We start from the raw sequence: 17,463 nt of genomic DNA, 5'->3' as shown, positions 1-17,463 counted from the left end.
TCATTCATTCATTCATTCATTCATTCATTCCCGGACAATGAAAGATGAGGGGTGAGGAAAGCAGTATGTATTCGTGGGTGGATGGGTTGTGTGCGTGTGTGAATCAATGGAATCTGCCTTTTAAAATGTTGTGAGAAATGTGTGGGAATGTTTGTCAAGCCTTACATGCCAGCAGTTAAAGCAAGGTCTGGGGAGCTACACAGGTTGTGCACCTTGATTTATGTCATAACAAATGTTTTCATCTTCAAGGAACCACAGGACTTTTACTCTTCATATAATTTTTGCTGCAACAGGCTAATATTGTTAAGGGCTCGGAGGTCCGCCCCAACAATGAATTTATATCCAAGATTCTGTGTGGAGGAAGAGGCTCGCGTGGCTGGTTAGGAAGTTTGCAAAACCAGGCGCCCAAATAAACTTGACTCTTGTTGAGAGCGCTAGGCACTTGGAGACGGCGAGGCGGAGCTTCTTTCCCCGCGCTCTCGCCTCCAGGCGGCAACAAGTCTTGAGCCCAACCCGGTCTCCGTTTATAAACAGCGAAGGAAGGGCCGACCAGCGTCGCTTCGCCCGCACACCGCCCGCGGGGTTGTTGTTTGATTCTGAGGCGCTGCTAGAAAGCGGGAGGAGGAGGAGGAGCAGCAGCAGCGGCGGGAGGGAATCCCCAGAGCGGGAAGAGCCGCTTCTGAGGGAGGAAGGGAGGGGGGAGCGGGCAGGAGGCGGCGCGGAGGGAGGGCAGGCCGACTCCGGGAAGCGGTGCTCCGCGCTGGGACTGGTTCCTTCGCAGCCATTTTCTGTCCAACCAAACAGCCGATTTGCGGAGGGAGCCAACCAGGGCCGCACTGGAGGTTTGTGCCTGGCTCCGGCCAATGATTGGTAACCGGTTTCACTGCAGGCTCGAATGAAATGTCCGTCTCCCTCCCCGGGCTCCGGCGTTGCCGCCGCGCCGTCGCTGAGGGGACCAGGAAGTGCGGGGAGCAGGAGAAAGGCAGCGCCAGGGCGAGAAAGCGGGAGCGGGCGGGCGAGCAAGCGGGAAGGCAGGCAGGCAGGCAGCGAGAGCAGACCCTGAAGCGCGGGCCTGGCCCCGCTCCCGCCTGCCCGCGTCTTTGTACTCCTCCTGCTGCCGCCAAGAGGAGGAGGAGGAGACAACGGCGGCGGCGGCAGGAGGGACGCCGCGGGCTGCCTGGCGGCCGCTGCCTCAACCCTTAACCAGGGGGGAAAAAAAACGAAAACAGACGGGGTGGGGGAGGGAGAGAGGCGGCGGCGACAAAGGCCCGTGAGGCGAGATGGGGAGCGGCTGCCGTGACAGGACCCGTGAAGAAACGGGGCGCGAGTATGGCCACCGCGGGCGAGGCGGCGACGGTGGAGGGGGGGGGGGTGTTTGTCTGTTGGCGTCGAAGCAGGGAGGGGTGAAGGAAGCGCCGTTCCGGCCTCCTCGCTTTCCGCTCTCGCGAAGGGGACGCTGAGGGATCCGTAGGGTCGCCCGGGGAGGTGGGGCGGAGAGGTGGGGGACGCCTCTACCTCACACGTCCACGATGTGTGTGTGTTTTTAAAGAGGCTCTTCTAAAAGCCGTGGCCGCCTTTTTTTCTTTCTGCAGTCCGGGCCAAAGCCGCCGCCGCCGCCGCCGCCTTTTTAACCCCCCCCCCCCCCGCCTGGGCTGGCGCGGAGTCTGTTTTCTGCAGGCCGGCTTTTGTCTGTTCTTGGCGCGTCTCCTTAAGTGAATGGGGTCGGTCAGGGGGTGGGTAGGTGGGAGAGTATCTGCCTGCCCGATTGCTGCACCACGGTGGGGAAAGTCTGGGGGGGACACCCCCCCATGATCTCCTTCCTCGGGTTGGGGGGAGGTTAGAAGTTGTCGGAAAGCGGCCCTCCTCCCCCTTCGAGGAGCTCCCGGTCTTGTCTCGGATCTGGACACGTAAGAACCCGAAAGGTGGGTGGGTTTTGCGGCGTCATGAGCTAGATGTCATTTCACTTTCCAAGAGTGTGCGCTTGTGTTTTGTTTTTCCCATCACTCTGCCAATGATCTCTTGTTTTATGGGTCTCAGATATATGGGCTTCTCTCTTCCCTCTCCCCGTCTTTTTTCCCCCCCATCTCAAACCATTTTTCCATCTCAAACCTTGTCCCTGTGTACAGTGCCTTCTTGTACAGTGTAGCTTAACCGTCTTTTTAAGTCACGGAGTTAGGGGTGTTGTTCGTGGAAATCTGAGAGCGTTGGCCCAACTCCTGGAAAAAGACATTGCCCTGTATCTGCAGACTTTTTCTTTGCTTGCTTAGTTTGAATGTCTACACATGTGACTAATCGAGTATGACTCTCAGAGTGCATAGTTTGCTCCCATGACGTGTGGATTTTTTTTAAAAAAATGAATTATCTTAATTTTAAAAAAGTAGGAAAATAGTTGTGTGGATTTGCCTATTCTAAGTTTCTTGTTTAATTAAGGGCAGAATATGTTTTTTTCTTTTAAATTGCAATTATAGTTACTATGGTTATAGTAAAATGCTTTTTGAAAAACAATTCTACTCAGAGAATTTTACAGGATCAGTCAGGTTGGCTGGAAAACCTGTACTCTATCAGTGGCCTTTGATTAATTCAGGAAAGTTATCTGCAGAACATTGGGATATCAGTGACAGAACTTGTAGCCTTAATAGAAATGCAAATGCAGTAAAACAATAGAGCAAACTACATCTGAAATGCATAGTGATTCAGAATTCACCTTCATTGAGTTTGGCAGATCTTACTTCCATCTATAGGGTTGCAGCCCAATTGGCTAAATTAGATGAAGGAACTCAGATATACCATAGTGGATTACTATGTGCAGAATAACTGCACAGAAAATAATCTGGTTGATTGAAATCACTTCAATCAGCTCTAATAATTTTTGAGAGCAGCATCTAGAGTAAATGGTTGAGAATGCAGAATTAACGTAATGCAGATTTTGAGTAGTGCAGAAGTAAATGAATGTTTCATTGCTGCAAGGCTTTAAGTGGAAATTACCTAGTGGAAGATAGTGATTTCCCCTTCTCTCTTATGCTTGGCCTTTATAATGCAGTAATATTCCTTTCACTATTTGTAAATAATATACTTAGACTTTGTTGGGTGGTAGTGGATGACATGTTGAGAATTAATTGTGTTTTGCACTTCTCAGTTCAAAACTGAATTTTTTTTAAATTCAGGGATTAAATAGCAGTACTTTTATCTGTTAATATTTATCTAAGGCCTTAGGGCAAGTCTGAATGTTGTCTGGCCTGGTATGGTTTTGTTTTTTGTTTTGTTTTTTTGTTTTTTGATGTGAAAACAATGATTTTTCAAATGCAAGTTAAACTAGTGATATCTAGAAAATTTTTAACGATTTAGCAGTGCATATCTTCAGCATATCCACTTATTAGTGAAAACAAGCCTGCTTTGCAAATTATAGTTAGAAGTTGAGTTGTCTTCTCTAGCCATACTTAATGTTAACTAAGTTTGACATGGCAGACTACAGTTAATAAAAAGTGGAAGCAAAAACTTTTGAATTCCTTATGGTATCCATATAGGGGGAGTGGAGGGAGGTGTACAAGCCATGCAGGGTGGGGGGTTATTTGTTATTGATGAATTATGAGCTAGTATTACATTCAAGCCAGCACATTAAGGATTGCATAACTGGAACCGTTTTGCTTTTGTTTGGTTTTTTAAGTCACGTATTTGGTACTAGAATTGTAGCAAAATATTATTGTATACATATTTCTGAGCTTCTTCTATTGATGAATACAGTACTATGGCAGCAATGTGGGACATGGTGGCGCTGTGGGTTAAATCACAGAAGCCTCTGTGCTGCAAGGTCAGACGACCAGCAGTCGTAAGATTGAATCCACGCGACGGAGTGAGCTCCCGTCGTTTGTCCCAGCTCCTGCCAACCTAACAGTTTGAAAGCACGTAAATGCGAGTAGATAAATAGGTAGCACCACGGTGGGAAGGTAACAGCGTTCCGTGTCTAGTTGTGCTGGCCACGTGACCACGGAAACTCTCTACGGATAAACACTGGCTCTACTACAGCTTAGAGACAGGGATGAGCACTGCGCCCTAGAGTCGGACACAACTGGACTAAATGTCAAGGGGAACCTTTACCTTATGAGTGCAAGCTTAAGTGAACAATAGGTAACCATGGCTAATTACAGTGAAACTTATAGCATGTTATAATTTTCCTCAGGTTCGGGTCAATAAACCTGAACTAGCTCCCTGGAAACATATATTTTTGTTACATTATGGACTAGAATCTGGAAAAAATTATTGAGGAATCCTGTCTGTGAATAATTTTTTTCTAGGATAGTTTCCTAGGATAAAGATTTAGTCACTGTAGAATGGTGACATATAACTACTGTATAGTTATTTGTGATAAAGGAACGGAATAGAACTGCTGTATAGCTCAATGGTTTAGGTATCTGACTGCAGAACCAGAGATTGGAAGTTCCATTCCCCACTGTACCTCCTTGACAGGGGTTGGAGATGATCCATCTCTTTCAGATCTGCACTTTCTGTTGTTATTATTATATTGGCTACAGTGGCTTGTAGAAAGCAAAATAATTATTCGAAAGAATAGTGTATCCTTAAAATTTTGATGAGATAAATTATTTAAAATATTACTTATTTATAGAAATGAATCCTTGTGGCTTTATACACAGCCAAATGTGATAAAATATATGCAGTTTTATCAGTTATAGCTTAAACTTTAGCATGTGCAGATACTGTAATAAATGGTGTTATGTATAAATTTTAAAAGTGAACCAGAAGTGCAGGTAACATTTGCTAAACCTGTCTACAATGCTCAGTTCTTTCTATTGAGTTCTAGTGTAGGATTGTCATAGTGTTAACAGAATGCTACAGAGCAAATTAAAATAATATCACATAGGACATGAGAACTTGAATGCTGAGCTTGGGTCCTATAATGAGATTTCAATAGTAAACTCTTTGAAATAATTGCAAAGTTCTTACTATTCTTAGTTATGAAACTTGTGCCACAGTTTTTATTTTGACCTCATGCTTATCCTGAAGCAGCGCTAAAGTAGGAAAGAGGTCAGTCCAGCAAGTTAATATTTAAAAGGGAAATAGACTGTTTTTCTGAAGAATTCTTGTGACTTCATAAATAATGAGCTTCATTGTACAGAACATAGTATTTTCAGAAGTAATTATTCAGGATAATTTAGCTGGTATATATGCTTTTTAAGTGCAATAATTGGTATGTATCTTACAGTTCTTGTGTGGATAATGTGAAATTGGTTGTTCTCTTAAATCTGTGGAGAGAGAGTTGGAAAATGGAGTAAAATAGGCTGTTTTTCTCACTAAATTTGCCTTTTGCAGCCTGATGTCCTACAGATGTGGTGGAGTACATCACATTTAATTACTAAAGCAAACACATCTAGAGGGTGCCAGGTTAAGAAAGTTTTCTGGATGACAGATAAAGATAAAAACTTTTCAGAATTCTACTCCACTTTACTAAACATTGCACCCTTCAAAAACAAAATTTATACAGTATTTAATTTGGATCTTAACATATACATCAGCTATAGACATATAAATAATATTACAGTTCTGTAACACTTGCACTTTGCTTAATCTTGGCTATCTGTCATTTAATTCCTTATTCAGACTATACTAATTATTTGTGATTATGTGTAATATAAACTAATGTTTTTATTCCAGATGGACGGTGATAGCTCTACAACAGATGCTTCTCAGCTGGGAATTGCTGGAGATTACATAGGTGGTAGTCACTATGTGATACAGCCTCATGATGGTAGGTAATTATTGGTGCAAACCATGTTAGTCCTTACAGCTACTTTTTCACTGGGGTTTGGGTTTGGAGATCTATAGGCAAGTTTCCCTCTAAGATGCACAGCTGTGCAAGCGACTCTGTCCTCCTCCGCGCACTGACAGCAATCATTTTCAGCCCCTTGGGTTCTGGTTTTGACAGAACCCTATGCGGGGGTAGTGCACACAGGAGTGAAGTTGCAAGAAAGAGGCAGAGCTCCACCTAGCAGGGTTGAAAATTAGAGGGAATGTTGCCTATAGGAGATGAGCCAACATTTTGAGATCTGTCAAGATGCTGTAGTGAACTCACGTATGTAACAGGAGACTAAATCATAAGATTGGAAGGTAGCTCTGGATTGTGACCAGATGTGTCCTACCAGTAGGATACTGTCAGAATCTCTTTTCTGCCTGTAATGGTTTTCCATCTGTGCATTTTTGTTTTCTACAAGAAGCCTTTTTGCCTCCATTAGCCCATAGAAGGAGTAGCAAACCACTTCTGTGTAATAGATAATCGTGGAAAGGGTCACCATAAGCTGAAATTGACTTGATGGCACTCAAGTATCATTATTATTATTAATTGCTTACCTTGCTCATTAATTACATTGGTATCATTTTGGACTTTGTGCTACTTTTCCTGACCTTCCAAATTCATTCTGACAAGTATTTGTTGTCATGGTTTAGAATAACCCTTAGCATTTGGCTCTCTTGAGTTTGTCTTTCAACTTCCTTTTTGCCAGCCTCTTAATTTTGGAGACGGTTCTTCTGCTATAGTTATCTGCCTGCAGGTATGTTGAATTTGGTGGCATTGTGGTTTCTGTTTCCAGATAGTTAAATCTTTCACCAGGTTCTGCAACTTTATCTAGTTCAGATTAAGTCCATCACTTCACCTCTGGTTAGTTCTGTGATTAACTTTGGTACATTAGTTGGGGTGGTGGTGTAAATTACACTGCTTTATGCTGGAGCACTAATTTACCCCATTTGTGTATTGGAGTAATTGAAGTCATTCATTAGACAGACTTTGTTGTCTGGGTGCCTCCCAGCATGTATCCTCCAACTCAAGATCATCACCCTGACTGTCTTGGTCAAGGGGCCAACAATATGTCTCCAGTTTAAAAGTACTGTTCAGTTGTGGCATTGACATGCATGGTGATTCTGTGCATGAGTCTGCCCTTTTAAGATTTCTTGTTTATTTAACTGTACAGAGTGACGCTATCTCTAGTACAGTGGGGTCTCTACTTAAGAACGTCTCTACTTAAGAACAATCCAATTTAAGAACAGCTCCATTTGCTAAATTTTGCTTCTACTTCAGAACAGAAATCCAAGATAAGAACAGGAAAAAAAAACCTTTCCTGCTCTTTTTTTAACCTTAGGTCATCTTAGGTTAAAAAAAAATTCTCCCCCTAGTGGTAGAGTATGTATTAACCAGCTTTGCATTAGTTCCTATGGGAACTAATGCTTCAGTGTACGAATGCACCTCTACATAACAAAAAAACAGCCAGAACGGATTAATTGGTTTTCAGTCCATTCCTATGGGAAATTTTGCTTCAACTTAAGAACGTTTCAACTTAAGAACACCATTCCAAAACGGATTAAGTTCTTAAGTAGAGGTTCCACTGTAGTTTCTATGGATGGAAAAGAGCAGATACGGATTAAATGGTTTTCAATGCATTCCTATGGGAAATGCAGATTCAACATAAGAACTTTTCAACTTGAGAACCACCATCCAATACGGATTAAGTTCTTAAGTAGAGACCCCACTGTATGCCCTTCTCTGTTCTATCTGTAGAGTTTGTGCCCAGAGTACCATACCTGTTTTCATTCCATAAGGTTTCAGTTACACTCTTTATATCCTATGGAACTTTTTCGAAAAGGTTCTAACTCCTTTTCTTGGTATGAAGGCTTGCAGCATTAGTGTATATGCAGTGTTCCCCTCCAAACATCTCTGGCTCATGCACTGTTCCATGCATTGTCCATGGTCTACGATTGACCAATCTGCTTTTTGCTCATTGAGTCTACCCCATCTCCATTTGGAGGAGTAGAAACATTAATTGTTTAAGTCATCCTGAATGGAATGTTCCATAGCTTATGTCCGCTTTCATTGTGCTTACTTAAAGTAAAATTTAAAGTTTTATTTAGGGCACGTAGCTGGAAGTAAAGTTTGTTATGTGCTGTCAAGTCACTTCTGACTTATGGCGACCCTGTGAATAAGAGCTCTCCAATGTCCTGTCCTCAACAACCCTGATGAGCTCCTGTAAACTCAAGCCTTTGGCTTCTTTTAGGGAGTCAATCCATCTTGTGTTTGGTCTTCCTCTTTTCGTGCTGCCTTCCACCTTTCCCAGCATTGTAGTCTTTTCCAGAGAATCCTGTCTTCTCATGATGTGCCCAAGGTACTTGGACTGAAAAATATTTGAATTGGATGCTGTGGTTTCATATTTCATTGCTATGGGTTTGATGTGGCCCTCTAGTTTGTATTGATGTTTGTTCATTTTTGGGAGAGAAATGTAATCAGTTTGAGACAAGAAATCTTGCACTATTTAAATTTGAGCAGCTTGTGGCCCTGTGTATGTTGTTGGATTGTACTCCATGAGTTCTGACCAGCATAGCCATTGTTGAAGACAGCATGTTCAATGTCCCTGTTGAAACTTTAAGTGAAGATATTCATTCATTCATTCATTCATTCATTCATTCATTCATTCATTCATTCATTCATTCATTCATTCATTCATTCATTCATCTCCTGCCCATCTAATACCTAATCATTGCTTTGGGCAGCTAACAGCAATTAAAAGCACAACTACCGTCTTTCCCCAAAAATAAGACATGGTCTTATATTAATTTTTGCTCCAAAAACGCATTAGGGCTTATTTTCAGGGGATGTTTTATTTTACATGTCATCTTCTGGTTGCTGCACAATGGTGGAGGCAGGGTTTCACTTAACTAGGGCTTATTTTGGGGGTAGGGCTTATATTATGAGCATCCTGAAAAATCATACTAGGACTTATTTTCTGGTTATATCTTATTTTCGGGGAAACAGGGTACCCACCCAGTCCACAAAGACATAAATAATGAGATCCAGACCAAAGCAGCAGTAACCTAAGTAACCCAGAATGGCGGGGGACCTCTGAAACTGGCGCTGGCTACAAGGGGGGGCGTGGCAAAGCGGAGCTTTCAGAAGCCTCCCGGGGCTTGCCCGGCACATAAAAAGGCAGGAGGAAAGCACCATGTTTGAATTTCCTGCTTTTTCCCCTGCCTTTTTCTGTGCTAAGCAAGCCCCAGGAAGCCTCTTAGACCCACCACCGATCAGCTGAGAGGCCGGGGGGGGGCAGGAGCAGAGACTACCACCAAATGGCTGCCACCTCCCTGATGGTTGCCGACTCTCAGCTGTTTGGCACTTTTTTTCCGGGTGTTCCGGGGCTACAAAGGCACTGTGAGGAACGGGGCTCAATCTACTGTACTTTTTGCTGACTTTTTGGGGGGGGGTCTGACTTTTTTCCCCATAGGAAAATTAATTAAATTTCAATGCATTCCTATAGAAAAACATGTTTTGCAAGACGAAATGTTCACTAGAAGGCATTAACCACAGAATGGATTAATTTTGTCTTGCGAGGCACCACTGTATAGATCTATCAGCATATGCAACTAATATTTGTTTGTGTTTTTTTAGATACAGAGGACAGCATGAATGATCATGAAGACACAAATGGCTCGAAAGAGAGTTTTCGAGAACAAGATATATACCTTCCAATTGCAAATGTGGCAAGGATAATGAAAAATGCTATACCTCCCACAGGGAAGGTAATATTTTGAAATATTTTCTAGCATTATACATTTCATATGGATGATCCAGAAGCTTGGATTTTGTAATATTTTTGAAAACAATGGGTTTTTAGGTTCCATTCAGTGGCCCCTTAAGACAAAATGTGGACAGATGCTTCAGGTGCTATGGTATGCTGGGAACAGCAAATACATCTTGCTGATGTAGTTCTCCTTATCTTCATCTTGTCCAGAAAAGAAATTTTGCTTAGCATGCATGAGCTTCCATTTTTCTGAATAAATAGTAGTGGGTTTTTATTTGTAGCTTCTTATGTAGAACAAAAGCTAATAAATATTTTTGATAAATTGGAATGATTAATTGAATAATTTTACATCTCATTTGTTCACCTTTTTGTTCTGACTAATTATCTGAAAATGTTTAATTGTTTTGATAATCTTTCTAGGATGTACTTGATGTATTCAGATGGAATTCAGAGACAGTATTGACTTACCATATATAAAACATATATTTTTAGATTGCTAAAGATGCAAAGGAGTGTGTTCAAGAGTGTGTAAGTGAATTCATCAGCTTTATAACATCAGAAGCAAGTGAGAGGTGTCATCAAGAAAAACGGAAGACTATAAATGGGGAAGATATTCTCTTTGCTATGTCCACCCTGGGATTCGACAGCTATGTTGAACCTTTAAAGTTGTATCTTCAGAAATTCAGAGAGGTTTGTAATAATTTTTCTCATTTGCAACAATTTCCAGGAACTTTTCTTTTTTAATTTGATTATATTTGTATTATTTCTTGTATAAGAGTCTGGGTGAGTGAACATTAAGAGAAATGCAAATAGAGATAGTGTATCTGACAATCTGCCATCTATATTTTATTACTGTAGTTTAGATCTATAATTAAATTCATATCTGCATTGTAGCTGTTTCTGTGTTTGTCATGGCTGAGAAGCTGAACAAATTACAAGACAGAAGCAACAGCTGTTACCCACTTGCCCTCTTATAAAGGGGCTTTCTGCTGTTCTTTTCATCTGCCATCCCATCACGAGTTAAACTCTACTTGGGCATTATGCCTGAAAACATGTAAACTGCTGTACATGATAGGGATGCGTGAAATACATTCACCCACAGCAATCAGCCCCCTATAAGCCAGATCTTCAGATAGTGAACATAAAGGCTTAAGAAGAAGATGTAAGTATATGTCACCAAATGCGGTTGCAGAGCTCCCACAATCAGGAATCGTGATAAGATGTGGTTCTGGGAGCTCTGTAAGAGTGTTCAACTGAGTTTTCTTATAAGGCCCTGTACTCACATCCAAAAGTCCACCTTCTGAGGGCTGTTGGGATCAGTACATCTGTTTACATATCTTCATCTTCATCATGTAGCATTCTGGGCATTATGGAAATATGAGATGCAGTATGGAGGATCAGGAGGCTGTGGTTGCTCTTCCTCGTTGCTGTAGCTTGCTTGCCTTCTTACTGTAGAGTGGAGGTTAGGGTTGAGTGGTGCATAGGCAAGTGGCCATTAGTTCCTTGTAGTACCAGAATGACCCATCTCTGCCTGTTCCTCCTCCTCACTCTGTTAAGGATGATGTTGCCTTTGGAGTGAGTTTCAATGTGTATATATGGCGTGTGTTGACAGTGGTTCCGTCCCATCTTAATGGGCTATATCACACGTGCAGAAAGAAACAACTGGAAGGACTTGGCACAAATCAACACTAATTCTTAGTGTACAAATATGTGTAATTACAGAATTCTTAAAAGCCTCTGTTGAAAAACATGCTGCTTTGAACCCAGATAGCTATTCCAAAATCGATGCAACTGGATTTTAGCAATTTCAGATGTTTGTATCTGCAATACAAATTATTATTATGCTTTTTCCCCAGGCCATGAAGGGAGAAAAGGGTATTGGAGGAGCAGTTACCACAGCAGATGGCCTTAGTGAGGAGCTCACAGAGGAAGCATTTAGTAAGTATCTTATGAAATTGCTGGTATGGCTTTGGATATCATTGCTTAGCTGATACTTTGGCGGTAGTTTTATAGGCAGTCCACCAGGTATTGCTGCCATGCTGTTTGTGTGGGAGAAATTGAAAGGAGCTTTGTGTCATTTGTGTACCAAGTTCGTCATCATCATCATTTTAGAACTGCAGAGCTGGGAGGCACCCTATGGATCATCTAGTCTAGCCCCTATAAGAGGTCTGTTGAAATGAACTGGAGAATTTGCCTTGTGGCCTTTACACCCTTTGAACTGGTTCATAATGCATGGACATCATTTGTTCTCATCAGATCTAGTCAAAATCTCAAGACTAACAGGTGAATGTGAGAATCAGTTAAAATTCGTGTTATGAAAATTCTGCTTTTATTGTGTGATCGCTGAAAATTGTTGATGTGCAAGTCATCAAGAGTTGGATAGGCACACATGAACCAGCGTCGATGGGTTAAATAAATACATGGAAGCACTGTCACTGTGCATCTGTCTCAGGCAGAAAAGATAAGATCTTTTGTGCTTAACTCAGAGTTTCAGTCATGATCAAATATGTCTAGCAAGGACTTTTCTTGGCTTAATGCCAAATTGAGCATGGGATGCGTATTTACCAGGACCTGTAGAACAAGAAGACAGTGCCGCAACACTGTCTTGTGGAAGGTGCAGAGAGGAGCTTCATGATAAATCATCAACTTAGAACTGCAGAGCTGGAAGGGACGCTATGGATTATCAAGTCTAGCTCCCATCAGGGAAGCAGTGGAGAATTGAACTCCCAACATCTGGCTCCACAGCCAAATACATATCTAAGCCACTGAACTATCCAGCGCATATCAGGTAGCATTCTGGCAGGATCTTGTTCAGTTGAGCTGCTTGTGCAGCAGACTTCAGTGCAGGCAGTTTGACATTTGTGCTGCTTATGCAAATAGGCACCAAGTATCTCCATGCACTAATATAAGCAGAGGGCTCCCATGGAGAAGTATTGTTTGCATAAAGACAACATTTTGCACAGGTGGCCTGAGCCTGTGTTGTTCCATTCGTGAGGCTTTCTTGCAGAATTTCAGTAGGATCCTAGTCTTTAAAACTGTTCTTGCTCATGTGTATAGTAGAGTTGAGTCAGTTTGTAGGCATATCCTATTGCTCTACAAAGTAAAGTAGCCTACTCAGGTTTTGGATTATGGAGTAATTAAAACTATAATTCTTCATAATTTGGCTGTAATGTGGGTAACACGGTTACATAGTACAGTGGAGCCTAGCATTATGATCGCTTCCTTTAACGACGAAATCGCATTACGATGAACTTTTTGCAATCGCAAAACAATTCCTACAGGGGCATTTCGCTTTGCAATGATCAGTTCCCTGCTTCGGGAAGCAATTCTTCGCAAAACAACGATTTTCCAACAGCTGATCGGCGGTTTCAAAATGGCCGCCGGGTAAATAAAATGGCTCCCTGCTGTGTTTAGGGACGGATTCCTTGCAAGACAGGCAGTGAAAATGGCCGTCCTATGGAGGATCTTCGCTGGACAGTGAGTTGTAAGCCCATCGGAACGCATTAAACAGGTTTTAATGCGTTTCTATGGGCTTTTAAATTTCGCTTTACAATGTTTTCGTTCTACAGCAATTTCGCTGGAACGAATTAACATCGTAATGCGAGGCACCACTGTAGATGTAATTAAAGAAGTGGTATACCATATTTGGTATTTATCAGAAACTTTGAGGATTAGATCCAGATTTAGTTGTGTGCATCTTGGCAGGCCCTGCAGCTAGCCTCCTGGTTGCTGTACAGAAAATGAAAGAAATCTGTTGAATGGGGTAGGCTGCTGGACGGGGAAGAAGGATGGATTTCTGGACGTTGAATGGAGACACTTCCATGGTTTCCTCCTCTTGGCATCCCATTCAGTAAGGTTTCCAGACCCCATGTAGTATATTCAGGAGACTGCAGGGACCGCCCAGAGAGGAAGGATTTTAAAAAAATCCCTATTTCTGCCAGTCCTGTTCCACACATCTGAGTTCAAATAATTATTTTTAATAGCATTTTTGTTGATTTAAATGAAGGGCTATGTGAAGATTGCTGATGAGAGGAAGTGGATATGTATCTTTGGAATCTATCTACTTTTCTCAGAAACATATTGTACACTGTATGAGAGGTTTATTGCACTAGATAGCATTTGCCTTGCTGAATGGATTACATGGGTGTATTTAAGATTGTCTGGCAGACACCCTGGAAAACACAGGCAATCTGTAAACAAGTAAATGTAGTACTTTCCAGGAAAACGTTTGGCAGTGAGAAACCACTTGCTTCCATTGAGGTGTATTGTACATGCTGGAATAGCCATGCTGCGTTGAAAGCTGAAAAACACTGGCTGAAATCCTATGGCTTTTGTTGCACATATAGAAGGCAAATGGCATAATAGTCAGTTGCTTCTAGCTGGCTATGAACCAACCCTATTGTGATTCTTATGCATGTGTCAAGCCTGCGGATGCACATACTCCTGAGCGTTTCAGTGGGGTTTTGTTGGTTGCCAACTAGAGGCAACTGAATATTATGCAGTTTGACTTCTGTGCCTGTAACCAAACAACAGAATTTCAGCCAGTAATGTGCAATGTAGGACAGAGGCAGCAGGGATGTGAAAAAGTTTGTGTGATGATTACTGTTGTTTTCAGCCAAATGATATGACTGCTAAAATGCATATTAACATGAAGACTTCCATTCAGGCTCAAGTTAATTCTTTTCACTTTACAAATTTGATAGTCCTGCTGCCTGTTTGTTGTCAAGTTCAAATTTCCTGTCTTCATCTGAGTCTTTTGATGAATTAAAGTTTCCCTTTAAGTAGCAACTGGTTTCTTTTTGTCACTCCTTTGAATATATGCTAGTGAAAGAGATTAAACGTGAATTGGAATTAATTGTGGAATGAATGGGTATACTCAGGACACAGTTATTTTTCAATGCTGAACTCATTAATTTGGAGTAGATACATAGCATGGGCTAAATTCTGTAACTAACTACTGTCTCTCTTTTAGCTAATCAGTTGCCAGCAGGCTTAATAGCTACAGATGGCGCACAACAGAATGTTATGGTTTATACAACATCTTACCAACAGGTATGGCAGCTTCGTTTTCTCTTTACATCTTTCCAGTTTCAGCAATCTAGCTGGAACTACAAAAGTCAAATAATTCCAAGTCCTCATTTTGCTCCTTAGGTCCTGTAATTAAATGTGTTTGGCCATAGAAATTTTTGAAAGTAATCTGGCATTATTTTGTACTCTTTTAGATCTCTGGTGTTCAGCAAATTCAGTTTTCATGATTTGAAGAAGGCTTTGGATCTGGGAACATGAGAGAGATGGGCATGGAACTAGGGAATGCTGAAGGAGAGGATGCTTTGTTTTGAAATGGCTGGTAAAGAGAGGAAAGTCACTTTGTATATTCAATAGCTGTAATGTAGCTGCCTGAAGCTTGACTAATTGAGGTGTGAATTCTGACTCAAAATCTTTTTCATGAATGACTTTAAAAGAAATTGGATTTTAAAGGTATTAAAGTATTTTTGTTTTGTACAAGAGTTTGTTGCTCTGTATAACTCCTGTATGCATTGTATATTGCAATTTACTACTGTCAAGAGATTTGTAGACAGTTTCTTATTTTCATATCAAATCATGTTACTTTTGTAATTCAAGTAAACAGCTGGGTTTAATTCATGTTTACCCTTTGAATAAAAGATAAGGGTAACGTTCATTTTGAATGCAAGTTGCCTTTATTATAAAAACTGAGATGACCTTTTGTTTTGTAATTGTCTTGCATGACTAAAGTTAACATTAACTATTTATTAATATTTGAACTTTGAAAGGGAATTCCTCAAGCGCCAGCAGTTCAGGAGAAGTGACCCCAGTGTTCTTAATGTAATGGTTGAATTAATGTGAACCCAGAAGTAACCAGTCTTTAGATCTTAGCATTAGAAGCTTGAGACATCATTTGCCAGGAATTGTTTTTCACAAGCTTCATAAGAATGAAGGGAACTTTTTGGCAAATACTGTCTTCTTGTGAGCAGGGCTAGTTGTGGATTGTCTGGTGCCCAATAAAGTGTATTAACTGTACCTTGTAGTGCAGTCCCCATTTTGCCACAACTAGAATTATGTAGTAAAAATTTTTTTGTTGATCACATTGACTTAGAGGCATTCGTCTCACTGCTTTTGAAATAAACCCTTTTTAATTTATGATCTCTCTTTAAAGAAGCCAGCTTCTCTTTACTTATGGCAGTCTGATAGTCTTTTTCATAAGTTATGTTTTTGAAAAATGTACAGTTTTCATGAGTGATTGGGGTTCTCAAATGTTCATAAACTCTTTGGGGTGGGTTTGGTCAGGTTAAGCATTTGTCTGAAATGGATCTGAAATGGAAGACTTGATGCTGCTTCCTGCCTTTGCAGTAAACTACAACCTTCGTTAAACAATCAAACTTAATTTTGTAGATGGAAAGACAGTTCTGAAGAATGAATGCTTGTGCCAGTACATATGTGTTAGCATACTGTGGCAAGTACATCAGAGTGTAGCAGCATACTGTGGCAAGGAGAGTAATTCATTCTACAGTGAACCTGTGTGCATGAACTGCTTCAATAGAACAGAACTAGCAGTTTGTTGCAATTTTTTGCCCACTACTAAGGTGTCATATCAGATGGTTTAACTGGTGCTCAGTGACTTTTCTACCAGGATCGTTAGCATATTCGGTAGCATAAGGGAAAAATAAGTTCATGAGGTTTTCCCTATCAGTTTCTGGCCATCTCACCCCCCCCCACCCCAACCCCGATCTGCCCCTCCAGCACCCACCTCCATCCAGGTCCCAATCCAGGAGGCGCCCCAAGAGCCCCGCTTGTCTCCACACCGCTTCTTGCACTTAAGGGGAAGAGGCAGGCACAGGGATCCAGCTTCTGCCTCCTGTTCAAAGCACATCCAGGGGAGGAGCTCTTCCCTCTCCTTTGTAGCTCTATGTTCCTCCCCCTCCTGCACAAAGGGGAGGGGGATTGCAGAAACAACAGGGTAGGGTTAGGGTTGTGTAGCTGGAGGCGGGGAAGTGGCTTTCCCCCTTGACCTAGAGTGCTGCTGAGCCCAGAGCCGCTCCTTAAGGAAACAGAGGTGACTCCTTCTGTGATCGTGCCTTTCTGTGTGGAGGAACAAAGATTTGGCTGCACGGGGGGGGGGGGGGGAGTAAAAATCTGGCGACCTATGGCTCCGGTGCTGGCAGAAAGGGCTCCGCGTGCCAGCTATGGCACGTGTGCCATAGGTTCGCCATCGCTGTTCTAGGTGAACTGCCAGCTTAATCTATTGGATATGTTGTTTTAATATGCTGGTCCTTTATTCTGTGTATAAAAATTGAACACTGATTCATCTTTGCATGAAACTGTTTTAGAGTAATTATTCTATTATCAAGAAGTTTCCAGTTTGGCAGTATAACCCTTGCACACCTGGCATTCACTGAAACAATGAGAATCTTAGCCACTGCATGATTTGAAAGGAAACTGAAACCATAAGAAATTGCTGTATGAAAACATACAGCCCCCAACCATTGCGTCTTAAGTTTAGTTTATTAATTCTGTAGCTGAACGTTATGGCCAAAATCCTATTGCACAGCTAAACATGCACATGTACTTTGTTTTGCACATTGCCCAATCAGTTATGCTGGAGATGCATGACAATTGTGCAATTTTGTAATGCACCTCCTTGTTACCTGGCATAATACCCAGCACATTTATGCTGTCATAACTTTACATTAAATCAGCATGAGCTATCACTCTTCATATTATAATGGCTGTGTTGACAGTGCATATCTGTAGTATGAAATAAATGAAAGGAAAGTATTGTATTATTTTCTAGACACGTAAAAGTGATGTACTTTAGCCGTTACACACAAACCTGTAGAACAAGGTTGCAATGTGCCCTTACACTTCTAAGGGT

The 17,463-nt window shown here is 41.7% G+C and overlaps 1 protein-coding gene across 4 annotated transcripts; it reads left to right on the top strand.

Annotated features, from left to right (window-relative positions):
• Positions 1-709: 709 nt before the first annotated feature.
• NFYB (nuclear transcription factor Y subunit beta) lies at positions 710-15,731 on the top strand. Of its 4 annotated transcripts, none has more exons than XM_020804426.3 (7): positions 710-842; positions 5,668-5,761; positions 9,440-9,570; positions 10,065-10,262; positions 11,429-11,510; positions 14,545-14,624; positions 14,795-15,731. In XM_020804426.3, the coding sequence occupies exons 2-7, from the start codon at positions 5,668-5,670 to the stop codon at positions 14,825-14,827; spliced, it is 618 nt and encodes a 205-aa protein (XP_020660085.1). In that variant the 5' UTR covers positions 710-842; the 3' UTR covers positions 14,828-15,731. The 4 variants fall into 4 exon arrangements, with proteins under 4 accessions (XP_020660085.1, XP_072856109.1, XP_020660086.1 ...); XM_073000008.2 differs by lacking the exon at positions 710-842 and adding an exon at positions 1,242-1,327; XM_020804427.3 differs by lacking the exon at positions 710-842 and adding an exon at positions 1,531-1,922.
• Positions 15,732-17,463: the final 1,732 nt, after the last annotated feature.

Source organism: Pogona vitticeps, chromosome 5 (genome assembly GCF_051106095.1).
Source record: "Pogona vitticeps strain Pit_001003342236 chromosome 5, PviZW2.1, whole genome shotgun sequence".
Taxonomy (NCBI): Eukaryota; Metazoa; Chordata; class Lepidosauria; order Squamata; family Agamidae; genus Pogona; species Pogona vitticeps.
The sequence above is the reverse complement of the archived record's forward strand: the minus strand, read 5'-3'. Positions and strand labels throughout refer to the sequence as shown.

What these genes read in the sequence shown, in the direction of transcription:
- NFYB (XM_020804426.3), top strand. Translation starts at nt 5,668, where the DNA reads ATGGACGGTGATAGCTCTACAACAGATGCTTCTCAGCTGGGAATTGCT. An exon ending in CTATACCTCCCACAGGGAAG is followed by an intron (nt 9,571 to 10,064) that starts GTAATATTTTGA and finishes ATATATTTTTAG; the next exon opens with ATTGCTAAAGATGCAAAGGA. An exon ending in GCTCACAGAGGAAGCATTTA is followed by an intron (nt 11,511 to 14,544) that starts GTAAGTATCTTA and finishes TCTCTCTTTTAG; the next exon opens with CTAATCAGTTGCCAGCAGGC.